This window comes from Agelaius phoeniceus, chromosome 7, assembly GCF_051311805.1.
Source record: "Agelaius phoeniceus isolate bAgePho1 chromosome 7, bAgePho1.hap1, whole genome shotgun sequence".
Lineage (NCBI taxonomy): Eukaryota > Metazoa > Chordata > Aves > Passeriformes > Icteridae > Agelaius > Agelaius phoeniceus.
This window is the reverse complement of record NC_135271.1, coordinates 17,882,897-17,906,909: the sequence shown is the minus strand read 5'-3', so window position 1 is coordinate 17,906,909 and position 24,013 is coordinate 17,882,897. Positions and strand designations below refer to the sequence as shown.

The following is a 24,013-nucleotide window of genomic DNA, read 5'->3' as shown; positions in this document are numbered from 1 at the left end:
GCCTGTTGATTTGAACAGACGCTTGTGACAAATCCTTGTGTCTTAATAACACAAATCAGTGGGTATTTTGATTTTGGTGAAAGAATTTGGCCTATTGATCTGATAAAAATGGCTTTAATTTCACAAATATCCTTTCCAGGAGTAGACTTGATAGCAACTTTCTATGGCTGTTTGTACGCTGGCTGTGTTCCCATCACTGTCCGCCCACCTCATCCTCAGAACCTTGCTACCACTCTGCCCACTGTCAAAATGATTGTAGAGGTAGGTATGAGACATTCCTCTGCCTGTGCTTTTGGGGAATGGTGAATGGTTGATGCAGCCTGATGAATTGCTTTGCCACAGTCAGTGTAAAATAAGCTAGAAAATAAACATTCAGTGTGCTGTGGCTGAGTCAGTAATGATTTCTTCAGGAACTTATTTTAAATGATGTTTTATTGTTGTGATATGTTTTGCTTTGTTTCCAATTACTATCTTCATCTCTTCATCTTACTGGTTATCTCATCTGGATGCATATGACATGACTTTGAGCATGCACTCCCTGGTTTTAACAATGGTCTTAATACTTTGCCTTTTGCAGGTCAGTAAGTCTGCATGTATATTGACCACCCAAGCTATAATGAAACTGCTCAGGTCCAAGGAGGCTGCAGCAGCTGTAGATATTAAAACGTGGCCCACTATTTTGGATACAGGTAGGATAGCCAAAATGGAAATAGTTTCAAGAGTGATACATTTATTTTGCTACACCACAATTGCCTGAATGAGTGGATGTGTTGTGCATTGCATTAAAATAGCTGTCTAGAAACTATAGGGAGGATCTGATGATAATGCTGTAAAGATAAATTTTTTCCCAAAATAATATGGTACTCTCCTCTACTTATGTATTTTAAATAGATGATATGCCTAAAAAGAAGCTGGCTAGTGTTTTCAGACCTACATCTCCAGATATGTTGGCATACTTGGACTTCAGTGTGTCTACTACTGGTATATTAGCAGGAGTAAAGGTACAGTAACAAGAGATAATCATGTTTTATTCCTTGAAGTTTATAAAGAAATCTGTGAAACCCTTTTTCTAGAAGAAGGTCCCTGAGAGGTCCTGTTTTCCTCCTGCAGATGTCACACGCAGCCACAAGTGCCTTATGTCGCTCGATCAAGCTGCAGTGTGAGCTGTACCCATCCCGACAGATTGCCATCTGCCTGGACCCCTACTGTGGCTTGGGCTTTGCACTCTGGTGCTTGTGCAGGTATGGCTCTGCAGCTCTGGCTCTCCTCACCTGTGCTCAGCCCTCTCTAGAACCCCAGGGAGAAACTGGCAAAGAAACCCAAATGAACCTTTTTATCAGTAGTTCAGAAAACGCTTTTTGTGATAAGAAAATCCATTTCACTCAGTTAGTTACTGGAGTAACTTTATGTTTGCAAGTGGAATTAATTGCATACCAAATTCAAGGAAGAATAAAAAAGGACTTCACTGTCTGTTTCACATTGATTAAGTAAATCCTTTTAAAGTATTTTAAGATTAAACCACATGTTTTGACAAGACCTTTAAGGTGTTCACTGCAAGATCAGTATGCAGTAAGAAATACTGCTAAAGGAAGCAATTATATGTTTCTTAAAATCAGTGAGTCTTGACTGGATTCAACCAGAAACCTACTCTAATGCAGCCCATCTGACAAAGCTGCAATTTTTTTGCCTTTTGAAGCATGCCATATACATGAATTAATTAAATTTTCGTGTTCCTATTGCTTCCTCTCCCCAGCATATATTCAGGTCACCAGTCCATCCTGGTGCCCCCTCTGGAGCTGGAGAGCAATGTGTCTCTGTGGCTGTCTGCTGTCAGCCAGTACAAAGTGCGTGTCACCTTCTGCTCCTACTCCGTGATGGAGATATGCACCAAGGGCCTTGGGACACAGACTGATGTTCTCCGGGTGAGTGGGCTTCATTTTTCCACATTCTGACATAAACATACCTGTATCTTTGCAGAAATACTTCAGTATCTTTCCAAAATACTTCATTTGGGCTTGGAGAAGATGAGGTTTTAAGTGTTCCCGTGAGAGCCTTCCATTATGACTTGATTTTTAGGGAGTTTTGAGACTGCTGGAATATTCAGCTTCCATGTTTCTGGTGGAGGAAAAAAAAGTCTTGTATTTTCTGGCTTAGTTATTTGTGCAACCTCTGTGCTCCTGGATGTTTTTGAGATTTTGGGCAAAATACATAGCAAGCCTATCAACTTTTGTGTCTGAGACAAGTAAACAACCCAACATCAAGCAAAAAATATCCCAGACAAATCACATGCCAACAGAAGGAAAAATCCCAAATCCCCACCAAACACAAACCTCACTCAAAACAGCCAGAAGAGAAAGGCTCCCAGAACTCACCATGGGTCACTTACTTTCAGATATCACTTGATACCAAAAGTGTTAAGTTCTAAAATGGATATAATCTTGCCTGTCCTGGAAGTGTTCCAGGCCAGCTTGGATGGGGCTTGGAGCAGCCTAATCTAGAGAAAGGTGTCCCTGCCCATGCAGAGGGGTTGGAATGAGATGAGGTTTAAAGTTCTTTTCTTCCCAACCAAAGCATATGCTATATGATTCTTTGATTCCTGACATCAGTTACACTCTACATCTATTTATTTTTGAGGGAAATCTCTCAACTCAGATTAAATTTCCTTAAAGAAGAGCAAGCATTCCCACAGCTGTAGTAACTCAGCTGCCCAGGACTTCTACTGGGAATGTGTGGCAGTTCCTTCACAAAAAAGTGGTTGTACTGTAAGCTGTCAATAAAGACAAAAAAAAATCTTGTTCCACTGGAACAAGGAATTTCCTGGAATTTCCTCACCAAAGGGAATCCTGGCCCTCAGCCAGTTGCTCCAGGTTCACATTCACATTGAGAGGAGCTGGTGATGTCTGGGACACCTGAACTGCACAGTGCTGGGAGCCAGCAGGTCCCTGGCCAGTCCAGCCCTGTGGCCAAATGACATTTTGAGGGGTTTTCAGCTCAAAATGCTGAGTGACTGTGTTGCAGCTACACGACCCCTGTAATGTTAAAACAGCTCATGTCTTACTCTAGTGCTTTTAAAGCCATCCTGTTGCACAAACAAACCAGTTTCTCTGTAGAATTGCTGCCTTTGCAGTCACAGTGTGTGTTCTGTCCCACCCTCCCAGATGAAGGGGGTGAACCTGTCCTGCGTGCGCACCTGCATGGTGGTGGCCGAGGAGAGACCCAGGATCACCCTCACCCAGTCTTTCTCCAAGCTCTTCAAAGACCTGGGCCTGTCTGCCCGTGCAGTGAGCACCACCTTTGGGTGCAGGGTCAACGTAGCCATTTGCTTACAGGTGAGCTTCAACTGCTGCTTCCTTGCACAGAATCTCTGGGGACTTGCTAGAAAATCATGTTCAGGTTGTTCATGTTCATTACAACCCTTTTTGTAATGAGCTAGAGCTCCATTGCTTGCTTGCTTCATCACCAAGTTAGGCTAAGCTTTTTAATAAGATGTTTACTATTATGTTGATTATGATGATTTCATTTTTCTGTACTAATTGACCAATTGATTTGCTTTTCTAATCCAGAGGGTCAGTACTAAGAAACTTGTTTCCTTCCTACTGTGCATTAAATAAACAGCTTCCTGTACATAAATATTGCATGTTACAAGCAATGCTGTTTCAGCTTTTGTGTGATTCAGATTTTGTCTTGTTTTGTATAATGTGGCATTAAATGGAAAACAGAATTTCACAAATAAGACTCAGAAAAATTAACACAGTTGGCAGGTTTTTTTTTAATTTTTAAAGATCTCAAATGAGTATTAGCAACATGCAAATATTTTTGTCTCACCTTGTGTAAGAGCTGGACTGTTTTTTTTTTTACTTTTAAGTTGTGAAATTGGAAGCTTTGAGAGGGAGGATATGCCCATAAAGTATTCAGCCATGCTTCACAGTCTGGAGATAATGACATTCTGTGGGCCAGAACCACCTTTGATAGTTTAGTACTCAGCTGACAATAATCTTCTATGTGTAATTTAATCAGATGATATCTAACTTTTCTTAATGAGGTATTTCTTTTCCAGTCAAGAGATTAAAAAAAACATACATACATACATAATAAACATACACATTTATATTCCAAAATTTACCTGAAAAATCAGCCATTAAGTTAGCATGGACTAGAAAGTGGGGAAAAGCACCCTGGAGTTTGGAGGATGCTTGAGTTTGTAAATAAATTGCTCAGGTTTCAGATGAGGCAGTATGTAGCTTTGTACATGGGGGATATCTTAGGGGGCACATGATTAAGTATGTGTAATTGTAAATTTAATTTCCAGTTTTATTGGTATGGATTACACTTAATAAAATAGGGTTCTATGAAAATTGCTACTGTATTTCTGCAAGATTTTGTTTTTCCTTTTCTTGTTTTTTTCCTGGTGCCCACTAGATGAAGAAAAGCCTTTTTATCTCTCAGAATATATTACAGTGTTCTAGTTTTCCTACAAGAGAGATATTCTGGGACATGAGTTACTTCAATATGTTGCCATTCACAATTGTTTCCTTAGTTTCTATAGTTTCTTTCACAATTAAAGAAGAAAGGATTTTTAACAAGACCAAGCTAAATGGTTATAAAGAAATGTCAGAGTGATTTTATAAATCAATAGGTGGAAAAACAGGAAGGATGCACATGAAATCAAGATGACAGCAAATTAAGATTTTAACATTGAATAAAGCTGCCAACTGTGAAAGAATAGCTTTCCAAATTGCCTGTGTGAATAAAAATTTCAAAAGCCAGTTTGGGATCAAGGGGTGAGAAACAGTTTTCTGCAAAATACTGAATGGCAGCATAACAAGTCCTCCAAAAAAACCTGGTGAGGAATACAGGACTGCTGGGCAGTCAAGCTTCCCCTTCATTTTATGCCTTTTTCATCTTTGTTTTCCATTCTTGAGACCCTTTTTAGTGAGAGGGTTTTCTACTCCTTTTTCCCCATTCTTCCCCCATTCCTCCATTAGACTTCTTAAATTGGATTTAAATGAATGTAAATGAATGACCAAACTGTTGATACAAATTAGCAGGCTAAATACATGTCTTCCAGCCCTGCTAAACTGGTTCACTGAGGTGTTTCAGAAGCTGCAAACAGTCTTACAGAGGGAGAAGGGATTTATTATAAAGCAATGTATGAGTTGCTGTAGCCTTCTTTTGTTACGTGATCTGAGATTTGCATGTTTCCAAAAGAACTACCTAAAAGTGCCAAGCTCTTAAATAATCTGAAATGGAAATTTTCTTTTCATTCTAAAACAGTGTAAGTTTTGTTTTCTGTCTTACTGTGTGTATCTTATGTTTCCAGTGCCTCTTTGTTTGTATTTTCTTTTTTTCCCCTTTCTCTCTGTTTCCCACACTTTGATGGCCTCTGTTACTTCTGTTTGTGGTCCTGCTGTCAGCCAAACAGGCTGGGCAAGCTGGCTGAACAGGTATAGTGATGCATGTGTGCTTGTCACGTCCTAAAGTCCATCTGCTTCTGCAGTCTTAGGGACTAGGCCCACATAGGTTTGTGCTTGCATCCTTTTGCACTGCCTATGAGGGTTACAGAGCAGGTGCTTACTCAAATAATATCCTAAAAGGTGAATTTTAAATCTAAAAATTTGGCAAACTTAGACTCACCTGTACTCCATAGTTCACCTGTTCATTCATTGATTGGATTCCATAAAAAGCAAAGGCTCTACAGTAGTCACTGTAGAATGGGGGGCTACTTTACTCTATTTCTTGGACATTAGGGGAGTTTTTTCTAAGTGTCTGTAAAAAAGAGAGGAAATTTGTGAATTTATGTGGCTGTGAGAATGAAAGCAGGGTGTTGTGGCTTCTGTTGAATTTGTTTCTTCCTCCTTATTCTTAGGGAACAGCAGGACCAGACCCAACAACAGTCTATGTAGATATGAGAGCACTTCGACACGACAGGTACAGTCTGTGTTGCAGCATTAACTCTTCAGTGGCTGTGGAGAACAAACCTCAGCCTCATTGCACTGGTCTGTTGAATTATCCTTGGCAGCAGCCAACTGACTTCCTCCCATATTATATCCCTGTGCTGTGCAATTCCAAGAAACCTCCTCCCTAACGATCCTCTTGGTAGTGGAAATAGCACAGTTAGAATCTCCCATAGTTTTGTTTTTGTTTTTTTTTTTTCTTCAAAGCAAAACAGCTCTGTTCCTCAGCCTTCCCTGAGTGGCAAACAGAGCATAGCAGAAATCTGTAGCTGTAACAGGAACCACGGGGTGTACTGGTGGGCACAGGATGCTGGGTTGAAGGGTAATGGAGGAGCCCAAAGCAACAGCAGAAGACAGCAGGGCTGTCTCCCAAGAGAAAGCCCCTCAGCTACAAGAGTGCAGGCAGCTGCACCTTTCCCCCTCCTCCTTGACTGCATCTTTTGTCTTTCTTAAATACAGTCATTATCATCTCTTAGGCAGCAGATGGGAGAAAACTCCCTGAGAGAAAAAGAAAAGAAAAAAAATCCTAATCTCCAACAGTCCTTAAAGCATTGTACAAATGTATTCATTCCTCTTATTTTCTCAGGGTGCGTTTGGTAGAGAGAGGTTCTCCACACAGTCTGCCACTTATGGAGTCTGGCAAGGTGAGAGACAGTGTCATCCTTCCTCCTCACAGAATCAAGGAGTGGTTTGGGTTGGAAAGGACTTGAAAGCTCATCTCATTCCAGTCCATGTCTGCCATGGGTGGGGGTACACCGTCCAACCTGGCCTCAGGGGTGAGGCAGCCACAGCCTTCTCTGGACAACCTTTACCAGCCAGGGCCTCACCACCCTCAGCTGGGGACAATTATTCCCAACATCTACTCTGAACCTCCTGTTACAGTTTAAAGCCATTGTGACACTCGTGATGTCCTCATGGCCCTCACCTGGGTGGGGAGCTGCATCACGTGGATCTCATGAAAGAATATGTGGGATGAGATTGGCTTATCAGAATGTGTCCAGGAGAACAGGTTGTGAGTGAGTAAAGTGAAGCCAGGTGCATGACATGAAGCAATAGGATATATTGTACCACCAAAACAAATCTGAGACCTTCATAAGGAAGGCATTTGCTAGGTGTGAAACCAAAGCTGAAGCTGCAAAATGGCTGCCCAGAATTAGAAGTATTTAACAATTTAAACAACTGTAGTAGGAAGAGATGATTGGTGTCTGTGGTGCAGAAAGGAGTAGAAAGGGAAGCACAGAGCACAGACTGTTGACTTCTGATTAACATTTCTTTTGATGAATTCATTTTCTTAATTTCTGTTTGCTTCTTATTCGAGATTCTTCCGGGAGTCAAGGTCATCATAGCACACACAGAAACCAAGGGACCTCTGGGAGACTCCCATTTAGGAGAGGTAAAGCTTTGGTGCTGTTGTACTGTGTGTGTGGGCAGTGATGGGATACCTGGATACCTCCTGTTAGATAAATGCCTTCCTTCCCCTGAGTGGGATGTGAATGAGCCCCACAGAGAGCTGGCACCATGTGCATTCCTGCACATGTGGCTGCACAGTCTGTGTCTGCCCAGCAGCTAGGACAGGTAGGGATGTACTCCCATCAGTGGGCAGCAGCAGTAGGTCATTTGCTGCTTGGTTTGACCTTTGTTTTATAGGCATCTTTTGTTGTGTAATAAGATGCCCAGCTAATAGGTTAACAGCTGTTCCTTTCCAGTAAGCCAAATGCCTGGTTCATTTTTTTATGGCCTTTACTACCCCCCCCAGTTACATGTACCTAAAACTCCTTTTCTCTGGTCAGAAGTTAATGCTTTATATAATAATAAATATATATAATAAATAACTATATATAATACATTTTATATATATATCTATATATAGATATATATAATATATAGAATACATTTTATATATATAATATATATAATGCTTTATATAATAATAAATATATATAATACATTTTAAAATATATATAGATATAGATGTATATAATATACAATACATTTTATATATATAGATATATATAATATATATAATACATTTTATATATAATATATATAATGTTTTATATAATAATAAATATATATAATACATTTTTAATATATATAGATATATATAATATATAATACATTTTATATATATCTATATATAGATATTATATATATATATATATATATAATGCTTTATACATTTAAACTGGCATTTTGGAGTAATGAAAATGGTCAGTGAAACAGATCTTTTAAATCAATTAACGATGCTCTCTGTGCCTGGCACGATAACCTGTGTTCACTGCAGTTGGCTTTGGTTTGTCCCCAGATCTGGGTGAGCAGCCCCCACAATGCCACTGGTTACTACACGGTGTACGGAGAGGAGGCGCTGCACGCCGATCACTTCACTGCCCGCCTGAGCTTCGGGGACACGCAGACCCTGTGGGCGCGCACCGGCTACCTGGGCTTCCTGCGCAGGACCGAGCTCACCGACGCCAGCGGGGGTACGGGGACAGGACAGGACACTCCTCACTGTCACTCCTGGGGGGCTCTCCAGCTGGCTTATGCTGACTTCCATCACAGGACACTCCTGAGTCAAGGGGGAGGTGTTCTGTCGTTCAGCAGGGTCAGGACGTGCACTGACACCGGTGATGTTGCAGTGTTTCAGAAGTTAAAGGTCTAGAGGGGAATGTTGTCGTCTCTATTGCAGGGGTTCCACACTGCTGTCTCCTTATCACAAAAGTTTCAGACCTTCTTGGTGTTTCTCATGGGCAGCTCTCAGAGCACTGCCTCTTTCTTCTTCACAAAGCAGCCACTGACCCCAGTTCCCTTCTCACCCAGCCACCCCACTCTTATAGCACTCTTCTGCTCATGTATGGCCTGGTAAAGTCAGGCCTGTTCCTAATCTTTGATAATTGGCCCAGCTGCAACTCCCTAGGGGTAAGATTACTTTCTACACTCTCTTTATTTTCTTATATTCTATTCCCCTACAGGAGAAACTTTCCAGTATAGAAAATAAATTATTAATCTTGAATTTTTTTAGTCTAAGCCAAAATGTCTGAATTTGGGAAGCGTTTATCCTCCATCTGCTCTGTTTTCTGTTGAGACAGAATACAAAGCAGATACAGTTCTTAGTTATCATATATGTAAAGAAATAAGTCTCTGAACATTCTAAGGAAGGGAGTTTGGATGCTCTTCACTTAGTAACAAATGTATATTGCTAGTTTTCTGTGATTGGACTTAAATGAATGGTGTCAGTGTCCTGACTGCTGCCACTGAATCCCAATAGCAAGTTTTTGTGCCTTGTAGCTTTCTGAAAAATCATATTTCACAGAGATTTTTATCACCATGGAACAATGCCAGCTGTCCTTTAGTTTTTAAGAAGCTGTGGGCAGTGAATTTACAGTATACACAAAATACAACTTCCCAGCATGATTTTCACCTCCAGTAACATAACTGAACAAGACTATGAAATAGTTAACAAAGAAAAAGCAAAATTGAACTGAACAGAGTTACAAGGATGAATGTTGAGAGTAGGGTAGGGTCTTCTAGGAGAGCTTTGCTTATTCAACCTGACAAAGCTGAGGCTGGGGAGAGGACAGAGTTGTTCTTACTTTGTAAACTGTGGGATCTTGAGAAACTGAGTAGAATTTTGCTGGCATGAGGACTAGTGGGTATAAGCTGGTGTTAAAAAAAAAGAAGTTAAATTTGGGAATTGGAAAAGTGATTGTGTTGATCAAAAAGTAAGAATTGTCTGATAAGAACAGTGGAACAAAAAGATGTTTTAATGGTGGATTTTACTTGGGTTTATGAACAGAGGTTACATTACATGAGATGAAGGACAGAACTGGATGATCCAGAAATTCTTTTCATTGTGATTTCAGTTGCTTGCAGTCATAGGCAGAAGTGCTGCATGAGTCCTTAATTCTCTCAAATGCTGGAGCATGCATTATAGACTTTCCCCTAGGAAGCACTGGGAACATGTTAGAAGGTCAGGAATAAGCTCCTACAAGTGGCTGTGTTTGTCCTGTAGCTGTGCTGGTGTTGAAATGTGTGTGCTGTATTGCAGAGAGGCACGATGCCTTGTATGTGGTGGGCTCTTTGGATGAAACACTGGAGCTCAGAGGAATGAGGTACCACCCCATCGACATCGAAACCTCTGTCATCAGGGCACATAAGAGCATTGCAGAATGGTAAGAACCACAGCATTGTTCTTCTCTATCATTTTATTTCTTCTAAAGCAGAACTTAGGAGTTCCTTGGCAGTGTCAGAATGTACACCTGTGGGTGTGGTAAACACATCTCAGGGATTTCACGGATGATGTCTTCTCACGTGTATTATTCCCATTTGGCCCTAATGAGTTATGGATATAACTGAGGCTGTTATCCTCTCCAGCCTCAAAGCATTCAGGTTTAGTTGTAAGCTTTGGGAAGCCTTGTCTTTCTTTTCATAATCTCTTTTAGTGACTTGTCCAGGTGTTTTTTCCTCCCCATTAACACGTGTGTCATGCCGACAGTGCTGTGTTTACATGGACAAACCTGCTGGTGGTGGTGGTGGAGCTGGAAGGCTCAGAGCAGGAAGCTCTGGATCTGGTGGCACTGGTGACCAACGTGGTCCTGGAAGAGCATTATCTCATTGTTGGTGTCGTGGTCATCGTGGATCCCGGGGTCATTCCCATCAACTCCCGCGGCGAGAAACAACGGATGCACTTGAGAGACGGATTTTTAGCTGATCAGTTGGATCCTATTTATGTTGCCTACAACATGTGAAAACAGCAAATAACATCAAGGCTAAAGCACCAAAATCCAAGGGGCTTTCCTCATAATAACATTGGAATCCATGCTCTTGTTTTTACAAGCTGTTGAAGACCCTAGGAAAATGGAGATACTTCTCTTTACATGCAGCCCTTCATCTCCCAGATTGCATTTGCTTTCATTGTAACAGTCACAGCTGTCTTAGGATGGAGAGTTTACTGGAATTCCTGAAGGAAGCTTACTAGAACTATCATGGACCAATTTTATTTTAGGAGGGGGGAGCAGAGGGGAGAGAGTAATTATGAATGTCAGTACTTGATGCACTGCATAAAAGGACATAGAGTGGGGTGGGGAGAGAACAGCAGCTGTGAGGAGGACTCCTGGAAACAGCACCCAAAGTCGTGAGTAACCATCCAGAGTTCACCCTCCACGTGACTGCAGTATATGGGCAGTATTGGGGTTGGGGCATATCCTTCAACATTGCACACACCTCTGCCACATTCTCTACTGAAAGGCATTTTGCACATATTTGAGATTTAAAAATGCAGCCTTTTTATTTTAAAACACTGACTCATCCCTATTCAGAAGAAGCCAACCCCTTCCAATCCTGGATTCAGTGTAACAGTTATGCTGCTGATCAGCTTTTTTGTACCAAGCAAAAACAAATGCTGTAACAAGGTTACTTACGGTGCCATGCTGGACTCTGTAATGCTATAAACTTTATAATAAAATACAAAGTAACACCCAGTTTTAAGTACTTGATGCAGGAGCCTTCAGTGCTCTTGCTCTTCTAACTCCATGTCCAAGTCGCTTGTTTTCATAGTGTGAGCTGTTAATTCCTGCCCTGCATAATGCCAAGGATTCAAAAATCCATTCCAAAGCCACTCTGAATGATTTGTATAAATGTTTACAAAGCATAGGCTTACAAAATGTTTTCCCTGAATATTCTGTGCTAAAACTTGAAATAGTAACTTTTTTTTTTCCCACCATAGAAAACCCATTCAGTGTTAGTTAGCTTGAGCTGTTGTGGTACAAACTTTGTTTGTTTTCTTTGGAGTTGTATTTAAACTCTTTTGTTCAGGCTAAAATATCCAGTTGGTTGGGTCACAGTTGGACTAATTAAGGTTTTGGAGTTTCTGCCTGTTCTAATACTGCAGTGAACCTAATACAGAAAAAGAATACGAAGTTATTCAAGTAATTCTGTGTTTGAAGGTAGGCACAAGACTAGCAAATAATTATTTTTATAAACTTGTTAAAGACTTGAGAGCTACAGAAAATTTTTTTTAATAATGCACAAGTTTGCAAAAGAGCCAGTTTTTTCTGCAAGGCAATTCTGCCTGGATCAGTGCCTAAGAAAGATGGATGTCAGTCCCCTGATAGATTAGATTTATCCATGGTGAAATAAACTGAAATCTTCAAGAAAAAGCTCTCCTTTATAGTAGTTATGGGCCCTGGTGGTGTTTACCTATGGTGTATTATACAGCTGCATACTCTGACTGTAATTATGTACAGAACTTGTGTAACTTATTGTTTGAGTCCAGCAGCCTCCAGCAGCAGGCTGTGGGACAGCCCTCCTCCCAAAACAGCTGGCAAAAGGAGACAACTCCCTAACCCCCAGTTCCATGTTGTAGTTTTCTAGCAAACAAAGCATTGTAAGACTTTTGTATTGAGATACTGATGAAAGTGATACAAGTTGCCTTGTAAAGTAAATCTTAAAACAAAAAGCTTATTAAACATTTCAGAACAGCTCTTGCCAATCTGACTCGATGAATGTTGAAACTCAAGCTGTTAGGTCAAAACCTTGGCTTAGCACCAGTTTTCACTCATATATCAGACAGTTTAATGCATTAAGAGCTTTTTCTGCAAAACCTCACTGCAATTGCTTTGCAGGTAAAACAGTTGTAAAGCCTGGATGCTCCTGGATTTCCTGTATGTTGAGCCTCTGCCAAGCTGCACTGCTGTTGTCACTATGTCAGGTATGACATCTCTGCTGTGGGGCTGGCAGGGCTGGCAGGATGTCACTGCCATGGTGCAGCTAAGCAGCTGCTCCATGCATGGCTGAGCCTCTCCAGGCCTCTGAGCTCCAGCTGCAGGCACAGCCTGGCCCTGTCCCTGCTTGGTTTGCAGCCAGACATCCACTGAAGTTTATACCCCTGGGAGACATTGCAGAAGGCACCAGCTGGACAGAAAGGCCTGATGCCAGATCCGGGCTGATGACTGCCAGGGAGGAAGCACTAACTGAAAAGGAAAAGGACAAACAGCAGCACTGGGATGGATGCCCTGCAGCAACTTCATCAGGCTGTGCTGCCAAATTCTCCAGAGCTGTCAGGGTAAAGAAGGCTCTCTCTGCAGGCCAGTAAGTCCCATGGGCCCCTGTGTCCCCTGGGAAGGAAAGATGAGAAGCAGAGGGAGTGTTGGGTGTGAAAAGGGTTGGAGAGGGTAAGGGCCATACTCAGGACTCCTTGAACTACCAAGGATGCCCTGGAAAACAACGGCTTAGGAGGTGAACATGTCCCTGCCAGCCAGGGGAGTTAGGATGGGATGAGATGGAATGGAATGGCATGGCATGGCATGGCAGCTCCAGCCAAAGCAAGGATAGTACACTTTACCAGGGATGCACATACAGGAGACAGCAGTGACCCTGCCAGCTGCTGAGACTCCCCCAGCACAGGGAGCAGGGAAGCAGAGGTGGGCTCAGGGAGTAGGCAGGGCGATGGGAGGAGCCCATTGTGCAGCAGTAAAGCCAAAGGACACCCTTTCTCATGAGCTGGCCAGGTGATCCCTCACCTTGCCCAGCATAGCTGAGGCTGTAGTCTTGGGGGGGCTCAGGGCCAGCCACAGGAAGGTTGGTGCAGTCTCCACTGTGCCAGATGGGATAGCATAGCCAGGAGTCATTTGGGGGGAAGGGGGGATGCATGCACAGTCTGGCACCCAGCACTGTCAGTACCTCTGCCCCTCAAGGAGGAGGATGGGGGCCATACCTAGCAGGTGCAGGAAGCCCCCAACACTTGTGCACACCCTGTGTGTCGTCAGTGGCACCAGTGTGTCCACCAGCTTGAAATAACCAACATAAAAGGTGTCAGTAGGCACTGAGGCCACAGGGATCAGCTCTCTGCATGGTCCTTCTCAGCTTTAAGGACCCCTGTGCACATTACAGCTTCATAAGGATTAAAGATCCCAATAGAAGTCTCTTACAAAAATGTACCAGGATAAAAACATGTGCTTCATGTCTCCTCCTCTTCACCCAGATTGTGCTGCTGTGCTAAAAGTGTTTCCAGTTAGACTGAGATGACAAGAGAGGCAGAACACAGGGCTCCATAGCAGTGAGAAGCTAAGGGCATGGTACAGCCCAGCAAGACATTGCTGTGTAGGAGCCATTGTTGGACATAGTCAGTGCTGGACGTGGTATGCAGCTTGTGCTTGGTAAGTTCCTGAATGAGAATGGCAGTGCTTCCTCATGGGAAGGAAAGAACTTGGCCCCAGTGTTGGAGGTGCAGATAAGAAGCTGCATTGTGCAGCTCAAGGGTGGCAGCAACTTTCTACCCTGGCATATTTGGTTTGGAAGCACTGACTCAATTTGTACAATCATGGAGTCAGCATCCATCTTTGAAAGGCAGTCTCCCTCCTGAAAGATTCAATTTGGCATGTGTTTTCCACTTGTTAGAGGTAGCCTTCTTGAAATTCTGCCAGCACACTTCTTTTGGACAAGCTACGCTGAGTGCCCCGGGCAGGTAATGCCCAATAGCAGTGTCCTGACACATTTGTAGGGGATCAGTCCCTGGATGTTTTGGATTTTGGAGGGGATGCCATTTCTTCTGAGATGGAGTTCTAGTTGCTCTCTTTGGCAAAGAAAGCAAATTTGGATGAGCACTTGGGTGATCTCAGTGAATTTAGAGGCTTTTCCCAATATTCAGTTCTCTGGGTTAAAGCTGTTGAACTGCCAGTGGGAATGCAGATGCCAAGCTGTTGAGTTTTGTCCTTGTAGCTTTAGCATGTGAGCAGTCCCTGGTGCCATCCCATTTGGATCCTGCCTCTGAGACTGAAGGCTTAGGATGGTACCTAGAGCTGAGAAGGAAAGGGGCTATAGCAGGGGGTGTGTTTGTAGTTTGATGGGGGCAGTTGAAATTGTAGGCAGCAAGGAACTTTCTCCACTGACACTTACATGAGCCCTGGTTTTGGCAGATGTATTCAAGTTTGTTACCAGACTCTGTGAGAGTAAAAAGGTTTGTTGGGGCAGAGGAGTTCATGTTGCCATTTGAATGTGCTGCAAGGAAGAGTTTGTACTTGGAAGGGGAAGATCAGCCAAATCTTTTTGTCCTGGCAGAGGTGATTGGAGAACAGGGACGTTTCTGACTCAGCTCTGTCCTGGAGGTGGTTTCGAGCTCGGTGCGTGTCCCTGTTTTGTGAGTCGACAGCGCTATCGTGTGGTTGTGTTGGCTGTGCAGTTTATAAGCTTCAAAATAAAAGGCAATTGCAGCACAGCTTCTTCCTTTTAGAAGCTTTTCTGTGCCACCAGCTGCTCAACATGTAACTCACACCCACTGAACTGCATCCAGCTCCCTGGAGATATGCACTTTCCCTCAAGATCTGTGTGCCATCTTGCACTCTAACACTCACAGATCCCAAACCCCTTCAAAATGTCCAGCAGCTGCTTGCAAAGAAAAAGTCCTATAACAGAAAGCCACTGCTGGCCTCTATAGTCCCTTTGCAGCCTGTAAGCTAAACAAAACATACTAGTGATTGACATTTTCCTCCTAAATTGTATATATAGCATCAGCACGTTCTCTCAAAGTGGCAGAGTCCACTGTTAGAGCAAAGTGTTTCCAGCTGCAGTTCTGACTGACAGATGTGCCAGGACAGAAGGCATTTGCCAGCCTGACATTCACAGCACAATCACTTTCACATACTTTCAATGTCCAAGCAGCTGCTAGAGGTCATGCAGATGGAAGTGTCAAGACAGAAGATGTTCTCAAAGTACCTCCTTCTCTTATTAACAGCATTTAAACTGCACACAATGCTCTGTATCTCCTTTTTCCAGACAGACCTGCCATCACTTTTTTCACTCTCACATCTTCATTGCAAAGTCCAGCAGTTGCTCTCATAGAAGAAGGCTCTAGAAGTAAAAGCCAGTGCAGGGCTGCACCTTCCCCTTGCTGCACATAAACCACATCAAACTCACCAGTGCACTCTGTCCTTCCCTTCTCTGCTGCCTCTACCATTGTGTTCTCTGGATCTCAGAGCCTCAAGGTAGGCACAGGTGTTCCCACAGAGGGGCTGGAAGAGGAATAGGTAGCAGCACAAGTAGCTCTTGTTTAACTTTGCCCTTAAGACTGCCAGCTTAGGACTGGGAATTCAGCTGGCAGGCCAGTGGCAGCCACGCTCCTTTCACAGCCGGGACACTGTGCCCAGCTCAGAGACCTGTGCCAGGACAACAAGCTTGCCCAGAGTTTGCCCCTGGAACTTGTGAAAAGCTGTCTAAACTTTGGGAAACTCGTATTTGCACCACATTCAAGGGGAAGCCCCCTCTCTTTTAAAACCTTCAAGAAGCTGGTAGAGCACAGTGCTCTCTGCACAGTCCTTTTCAGCTTGAAGTACTACCATGCACGTCGCAACCTCACAAGGGCTGAAGATTGGATAGATTCTCGTACAGAAAAATTTGCAAGGACAAAAATGTGTTCTTCATGTCCTCTAATAGTGTCTTTGTAGTGCTGGAGAGTGAGGCAGTTCTTTATTCCTGGCCAGGGTTTGTAAATGGCTGACAAAATTCCAGCCTCTACACAGGCACAAATACAAAACTTTTCCACCTATTTCTACATTTTTAGCAAACAAATTAATGTTCATTGGTTCTAAATTGCATAATTATATTTCATTTATTAGTATACTGTCCTCTATTGGTTATTGATTCCTCGCTGTTCATGCTAATCAGTCCATATTTTTAGGGAGTTTACTGTCTGTTTTCTCCAGTAGGGACTTTTCAACACACAGACACAGTCTTTGTTAGTCTCTTCTGGTTTCTGCAAAATGTCCTTGTAGTCCCTAAATTCTGCATTCCAGATGTCCAGCTTCAACAATACATCTTTATCTCCCAGGCCTTGTTCATTGAAGCATATCAGATTTAGTTTATCAAAACTTAATGTGTCAGAAATTTTCCCAAGCTGTGTTCCCAAAAAAGTAACTTTAGACAACTTTGTTAAATGCTGGCTTTAAATGACACAAGACTAATGTACTGCTTATAATTAATATACTGGTTATGATTAATTAAAATTTAATAAAACCATTATTTTTTTAAGTTATGTCCCTTCTAACAGCTGCAGCAGTTTGGAAAGGCTGTAAAAAAACTCCAAAAAAAACTCGTCCTGTCCCTCTTGCAATGTGGCTCATGGGAGGTAGGGTGTCTGGTTTAACTTTTATTTAGACAAAATGATGTGCTGCACCAGCATTACTCCCAAGTGTGTTCCCAAGTGGTTCCTTTCTCTGACACAAAGTTCAGTGCAAACACTTGTTTGAGGTGCAGCAGATGGGTCAGACTGCTGGGCCCACAGTCAGCTCACAGTGTGCAGAACACTCTGTGCTTACAGGGCATTCCATCTTGGAAAGGAGCCCTGGGAGGTTTTTTCATGTCATCTGCATTTTTTAACCCAGACTTTCACAGGTTCTTGACCAAACCACCTACTTCTACTTAGATCCTTGTCTGTGGAAGTAAATTAAGTTGTAGTCTTTAAAAGAAGGCAAGTGTTTTGTTTGAAAAGGCAAGAGAGGTGAGGCACTTACAGAAACCATTTGCACTGATAGTAGATTTAGGAAACACACAAGAATTGATCCTGCAAAATGTGTTCTGTGTTTAAAAGCACTGCACACAAAGAGACAATCACAAAGAGACATCTTGTGTGCCTGGCTCTGCCTGAACATCCCCTTGCACAACCTGGGGGAGGCTGGTGAGAATAGCAAGATGGTCCCTGTCCAAAGATGTCATTTTGTGCATAAAATCATTATAATATGTGGAATGAGGTAAAACCAGTACCATCTGAGAGCATCGTTGCTGTGAATCTGTCACTGTTGGAGCTGCAGGAAGGCCCAGCTCACAGGTGCTGCTGAGCTGGATGGCAGGTGCAGACCGGAAAGGCAGCTCAGGTGTTGGGGGGGTTGTTCTGGGTTTAGCTGAGGCTTTGCAAGGGCTCACCACTGCAAGCCCCTGGATGACCCCAATAGCAGCAGTGACATCCTGCAGAGGGCCCCTGTGTCCCTTTGTCCTGGCAGGTACACCTGGCAGAGTGGGCAGCCAGCTGGAACTCGGTGCTGGTGACAATCGAGGGTTGTCTGGCCAGTCACAAAGACACCAGGCAAGAGAAGAGGGGTCAGTGCCCAACGAGACCCCCAGGGGCATGAGCTGTGGCAGTGCCTCAGGCCTGATCCCCCAGCCTTTCTCTCTCAGTGCAGAGCAGCCTGGCACAAAAGGACACGTTTCTCACCAGAGGCCAAACCAATGTTTTATTCCTTGTCATTTCCACACACTCGGGAGGCTGTGCCTCGTCTGTGGTCACATGGGCCACTCCCACTTCCCTTCTGACTGAGCCTGGACACCTTGTCAAGGCATATCCCAGGCCCAGGAGCTGACCCCAGTGCAGGAGCCTCAAATGCTGTAGCTTCCAGTTCTGCAGGCTGCTAAAAGCAGGATTGATCAACAAGTGAAAGCCTGAGCTGTCAGATGGTTATGTTTTTAGATTGTTACACTTTGCCTTGCAAGCCAAAGGCGTCTCAATGTACCAAGAAATGGGTGGGCTCTGCTGAGCACCTGTGATGGGACAGGAGCTGGTTTCTAATGCCATGCCTAGAGCCCACAGGAATCACTGGGAGCCTTCCTGTTCAGGCCAGTGGGCTCAGCAGCAAGTTTCCAAAACCAGCCCCTCTGCATCACCTCTTCCTTCAACCCCTGAATTTCCTTTTTTCCTTTGCAAGCAAGCTTGGATCACAGCATCCCTCTGCTTCTAGCCCCATGCACATTCCTGACTTAAAACAGACTTAAAACAGCAGGGAAGGAGCTTGAGGCAAGGCACTCTCACTGCACCCAGCCCAATGGGCACCAGCCAACAGCCTCTCCTGAGCCACACAAGTGTTTCTTGTTCACAAAGCCACAGCACTTTTAATAAGCTGCTTAAGTCTAGCGCAAGCTGAACTCTAAGGTGTCTGTAATCACAGCCAGTCCTTTTCCTGGAGGAGCAATGCTGCCTTGCCTCTCTCCAGCATGAGCAGAAGGGGCTCACCTGCTTCCCACCAGTTCACTCCTCCTCAAAGAACTCGTGGCAAGCAGCAGTGACCATTGCAATGAAGGCCACGAACTCCTGGAAGTCGCACTCTGCATCCCCATCACAGTCCAGGGCCTCCATGACTTTGTCCACAGTCTCCTGGTCTTTGATTTCCTGAAGGGATAGAAACAGGGGGCCAAAGCTGGGGAGGACCACAGCATGGCCCAGACAGTAACATGTCCCCATTTCCCAAGTGCTCTCATGGCTGAATCTCTGTTCAGACACATCCCAAATGTCTTGTGGCTGTTCCCAGTCTGGTGGGGCACTGCCCTGTGCCCTGGGGAATTGCAGCCACAGCTGTGCTGCTGGGAAGGGACATTTGAGCCCCCTGGGGCAATGCTGTCCCCCGTGTCAGGGAAGGTAATTTCCCTACTATCCAACCCCCACCCCAGTCTGCCATATAGGCTGTTCCCCTCATCCTGCTGCTCTGTAGAGCTGGGGCAAAGGATTTAATGTCCTGCTGTGTAAATAAACCTCTTCACCTGTGCAAGGCTTCTGTGGGAGGCAGAGTTGGGAGGTGCAGGGCTGTTGGATGGCCCCTGAGCCCAGCCAGTGCTTACCCCGAGGAAGTGGCTCAGCTCGTTGTTGATGAGCTCCTTCAGTTCGGATTTCTTCAGCTTGTGCTTGTCTCCCTCCTTCCCGGAGTACTGGTGGAAGGCCTCGATGATGGCGATCATCGCCTTCTCCAGTTCAGACATGGTCGCGGCTCAGCCCTGAGGTCAGAGGGGACGGTGGAGCGCCAGCCTGGGCAAGCTCCAGCAATTCCCATTGATTTGGAAGCACGGCCACCCCGGGCTCCGCCCATGGATCAGCAAGGTCGGAGCCGCGTTCAAGGCATTCTGCTGGGAAGCGCTGGCAGCAGCTCTGGCTTCAGGGGCAAGGTCATGAGAGACCAAAACTCTGCTGCCAGGGACTCTCGAAGACAGCAGAGCCACAAGACGAGGAGAGAGGCAGGCATGGGGTCAGCTCCGGAGCTTCAGAAAGGTTTTGCTGTCCCTGCTGTCACAGGTCCCCTCGGCTGTGTTTCTGCCTGCAGCCCTGTCTCCAGCCCAGCAGTCAGGGGAACCCGGCAGGAACCGGTTTTGATGGGTGCCAGCAGGTCAAAATGAACATCTCTCAAACCTCCCTCTCCCACAAGAGGTCTGGAAACCCTCTTGGGATATGATAATAATTCGGATTGCAGCGTTCCCTGCAGACTTCACAAACGGACAAACCACAGAGACTCTGATCTCTTTAGTGGAGAGGGAGAGCTGCCAACCCAAAGACTCGGAAAATAAAGAAGCCTTGTTGCCTGGCGCTCATTTCGTTCATATCCCATCGCTAAATGTCTCCTGCCCTGCAACCTGGCTCCTGTTTCTCCACCACAAGCTACTGAATCTGATCCCACAGCTGATGTCCTCCCCCGCCCAGCAGTCAGTGCCCCAACCGAAAGACTGTTACCAGACACGGCAGAAAACATCCTAACAAAAATACCCTTCTCATGCAGCAGCCCTGCCTGCTGCCCGTCCGCAAGGCTGAGGAGTGCTCCCGGACAGAGGTGATGCGGAGCGGTGACCCTGCCCTGACAGCGCCCACCTCCCCTCGGGCAGGGCCATCCCCCGGCATGCCCCGGCATCCCCGGCCCCTCTCACCTCCGTGCTGCCGGCGGGGCTGTGCACGGCGATGCGGCGTGGCCAGGCACCCCCGGCGGGGCCCCGCTGCCCTCTTATGGCCGCGGGGATCGCGGCGTGGCCGGGGCGGGGTGTCCGGGCCGGGCGCTGTGCCCGCAGAGCCGCAGAGCCGCTCACGGGGAGCCGGCCCAAGGCCCGCGCGGGAGCCGTTGGAAAGCCGCCCTAGGGACAGGGAAACACCGCCTGCTTCCCTTGTTCTCCTTTTTACCTGCTGGTACTTCAATCAGCCAGTTTTTATAAGCGACACGTACATAGGGGTATACCCCGTTTCAAAATGTATTGCAGTAAACGGAGATCATCTCTAGACGCAGTTGTTACGCATTACCAATAAATCTGTTATGGTGCCATTTATTTGTTCATATTTTTCAAAGATAGAATGCCTACTCTCTGTTCCTTTGACTCACAGAACACAGAATGTTCTGTGAACCAAGCTTGCAATTCAAAGATGTGAATGCTTTCTTTAAAGCTGCTGTTCTGCTCTGAACAGTGAGTATGCAAAAACAGCATTCCTTGTACGTCTGATCTTTTCACTATGTTTACTGAGCACTATTAATATTTAACACGCTTTTTTCTGCTTTCTACTGCTTTAAGATTGTAGAGTCAGGCCAGACAGGGAAAATAAGGTTATTTCAATTCACTCAGCTTCACCAAACATGCCACTCAAAAAACTGAAACCTTTGCTGCTTGTGCAAAACCATTTATACCATGGGAGTGAAAGTATCAATGAAAATATGTTTTGCAGTCAGTGGGAGCATAAGACTTATACTTTTCTGTGTGTATTGTTCAAGAAATGTTAAAATGTTCAAGAAATATCCGCCTAACACCAGAGACAGGTGAAACTGCAAATATTTTGAAGCAATTCTGAGAAGGGAAGTGTAAATCAACATGCAAAACTCAGAAAAAAGATGAGTTATTGTTTGTATACTGATTCACACTAGATTTTTTAGATTTTTTTTTTTCTTTTTAGAAACTTTGAAAAGTTATCTCAAACTTTTTTATAATGGGGTCTCAATACAAAACTTGTTCACATGTTCCCTGCCAGCCCTAGCGGCCACCATGAACTGGCATTAAATGCACTTTTATCTAAACCCTGTTGCTGGACAGACATATTCCCTGGCAGTTCCTGTGTTCCCAAATCTACTGATACAACACCAACCACATTGCTTAAAAAACTTCACATACTGGTGTAAAAAAAAACCATCTACATTGATAAGTTCCTTACATCAGCTCATGAAAGTTTTTGTAACAGGCTCAAACACCAGTTTGGGGAAAAATAATTTCCCTGCCTTTAAGGTTGAATATGTTGACTCTAAATATTTGCCTGACCACTAAAATTCTTGCATTTTGGGCATTGCAAACTACAGCAGTTATCTGTGCTCTGGTGGGACTAGCAGGGACAGCAGGGATGCTTTTAGTAGTGGTGTTTCTAGTGTGGAGGTAGTTTGTCAACAATTTTGCACGATTTGATTTTTTCCAAGAGTACTTGCATTCCTGTAAGAGCTGGCTATAAATAGGGCTCTCTGTCAGCAGGAAAGAGACAGCATTTTTCTGTCGATAGCAATTTGATCTGGTAGATCTCTAGCTCAGTCCTCAGCCAAAAAATGCATTAAAGTAAACCTTTTCTAATCAGAGACAAGGTGCTAGCTCATCTCCTTAAACCATATTCTGATGTCATTCTGGAGAGTGACCTTTCCTTAAAATGGAACAGAAAAAGTATCATTTGACAGATCAAAACTTGAAGTCTTGAAATTCTCTTTCCTGGTGGTTCTTGCTGTCCATTTCACCCCAAATCATTCTGACTCCTGTATTTTACAGGTGATGATCTGGAATGATGTCCTGATAGGATGGGAAGGAGCAGCAGGATCAGATGTGAACACCAGAAACCTTGACCCTTTTCTGCCTTTGCTAATGGGCAGCTCCAAGAGACTTTCCTGATCCTTGTCCAGGCTCATATCCTTTGCAAAGACTGCTCTCCTGGCCTGGATCATCCCTAACCCAGCCTGTGACAGTCCAGAAGGTCTGGATATGAGTGTGGGGCTGTGAGCTGTGCTTTCAGTGCTGCCCAAAGAGCTGCTTCTGTTATTTTAAAATTCATGTTCTGATCTTCGAACAGGACAGTGCAGCCTTGGGGCTCCTTTCCTCAGGGTCAGAGCTTCCTTGCCAGAGCTTTGGGCTGATACGTTTAAAGAAGCAAGGGCATTTTTCAGTGCCCAAGGCTGAGCAAAACACTTGAGCCCTCTGCCTGTCTCCCTCACAATGTGGGCTCCTCATTCCAGGAGAAAAGACAGCCTATTTCTTTGTCTCTCGGGTGTGTGTGGCGCCAGGCTCTGCCAGACCATGAGACAAATGCCAGCGGTCATTGAACTGGGACAAAAAAAGTCATGAAAGCAGAGGAATTTGGGTGGGAGGGGGAAGAAAGTGCCTCTGCCTCTGCAGGGCTGCACTCTCAGTGCCAGCACACACAGCAGCTTTGCAGGGAGCAGGTTCCCTGGCACCTCCAAACACAGCAGCCAGAGGTGGGCTAGTTCCTGGCTGAATCCAGCTGAGATCAGACACAGAAAAACATGGGTGAAAACAATGCCTAAGTAACAGGAATTTGGCAATTAGTAAAAATTTCTGATGCAGCTGACTTGTACAGAGACAGAAAAATAAAACCAAGTTGTTCATCCTCCATCACTCCCCTTAGGCAAATATTACTATAAATTATCTTAAGATTTTGGCACCCATAGACAAGTAGATACTTTCATGAACCTCATTTCAGGCAGAATCATTATGGAATTTTTTTTTTCTTAACCCAAAAATAAATAGACTATTAACCCTCAAACACAACACCCATGTCAGTGAACTGCTAGAGTTCTCTCTGTTCATATAAACTGTGCAAGAGAAGCAGCACAGCTCTCCCTACTGAGGACCAGTGGGATGAGACACAAGTCAAAGATATTATCCCCATCCACTCTCCCTCCAGGAGAAGTCCAGCCACATCCAAAAAACATTTTGCTCTTTCTGAACACAGCCAGGGCTGAACTGAGTGATCTAAGCCTAGTTTATAAAATTAATAAAAAATTAATTCAGTAATTCTCACATAAAATCACTGTATCCTCTCCAGATAATCCCTGATGTTATTCTGGACGTGAAATGAGTGAAGACCTGTTTGTTAGAAGAGGAGTACTTTAATTTAAACTTCTACTGTGCATTATATACTGTAAGTATTAATGATTATAGAAGTATTAATAGTCATCTTCCTGTCCTGGGGTGTTGATGGGTGCCACATTTGTGAGTAGCTCTTTTGTCCCTGGGCACTACACAGACATGGAGGGGCTTTTCTGCCAGTTTAATTTGGTCTGGTGCCACCTCTG

At 44.4% G+C, this 24,013-nt stretch overlaps 2 protein-coding genes across 6 annotated transcripts in view; one reads left to right on the top strand and one right to left on the bottom strand.

The window, feature by feature from the left end:
- Positions 1-12,441, top strand: part of DIP2A (disco interacting protein 2 homolog A) — an 81,704-nt gene extending 69,263 nt beyond the window's left edge. For 3 of the 4 annotated variants that reach the window (XM_077181108.1, XM_077181107.1, XM_077181106.1), the window contains 13 exons: positions 140-261; positions 578-689; positions 892-1,001; positions 1,111-1,241; positions 1,754-1,922; positions 3,159-3,329; positions 5,415-5,444; positions 5,867-5,928; positions 6,541-6,598; positions 7,273-7,347; positions 8,260-8,434; positions 10,000-10,123; positions 10,447-12,441. In XM_077181108.1, the coding sequence (XP_077037223.1) occupies positions 140-261; positions 578-689; positions 892-1,001; positions 1,111-1,241; positions 1,754-1,922; positions 3,159-3,329; positions 5,415-5,444; positions 5,867-5,928; positions 6,541-6,598; positions 7,273-7,347; positions 8,260-8,434; positions 10,000-10,123; positions 10,447-10,699 (1,592 nt within the window). In that variant the 3' untranslated portion in view covers positions 10,700-12,441. The remainder of the gene's footprint in view (positions 1-139; positions 262-577; positions 690-891; positions 1,002-1,110; positions 1,242-1,753; positions 1,923-3,158; positions 3,330-5,414; positions 5,445-5,866; positions 5,929-6,540; positions 6,599-7,272; positions 7,348-8,259; positions 8,435-9,999; positions 10,124-10,446) is intronic. The other variant, XM_054636181.2, reaches the window with a different exon arrangement.
- S100B (S100 calcium binding protein B) lies at positions 9,693-20,772 on the bottom strand. Of its 2 annotated transcripts, XM_054636184.2 has the most exons (4): positions 20,619-20,772; positions 19,548-19,700; positions 18,946-19,101; positions 9,693-10,686 (listed from the first exon to the last, which is right to left on the bottom strand). In XM_054636184.2, exons 2-3 carry the CDS (start codon positions 19,683-19,685, stop codon positions 18,961-18,963), a joined length of 279 nt encoding a protein of 92 aa, XP_054492159.1. In that variant the 5' UTR covers positions 19,686-19,700; positions 20,619-20,772; the 3' UTR covers positions 9,693-10,686; positions 18,946-18,960. The 2 variants fall into 2 exon arrangements, with proteins under 2 accessions (XP_054492159.1, XP_054492158.1); XM_054636183.2 differs by lacking the exon at positions 9,693-10,686 and having other exon boundaries at positions 18,159-19,101.
- Between the last annotated feature and the right edge of the window lie 3,241 nt (positions 20,773-24,013).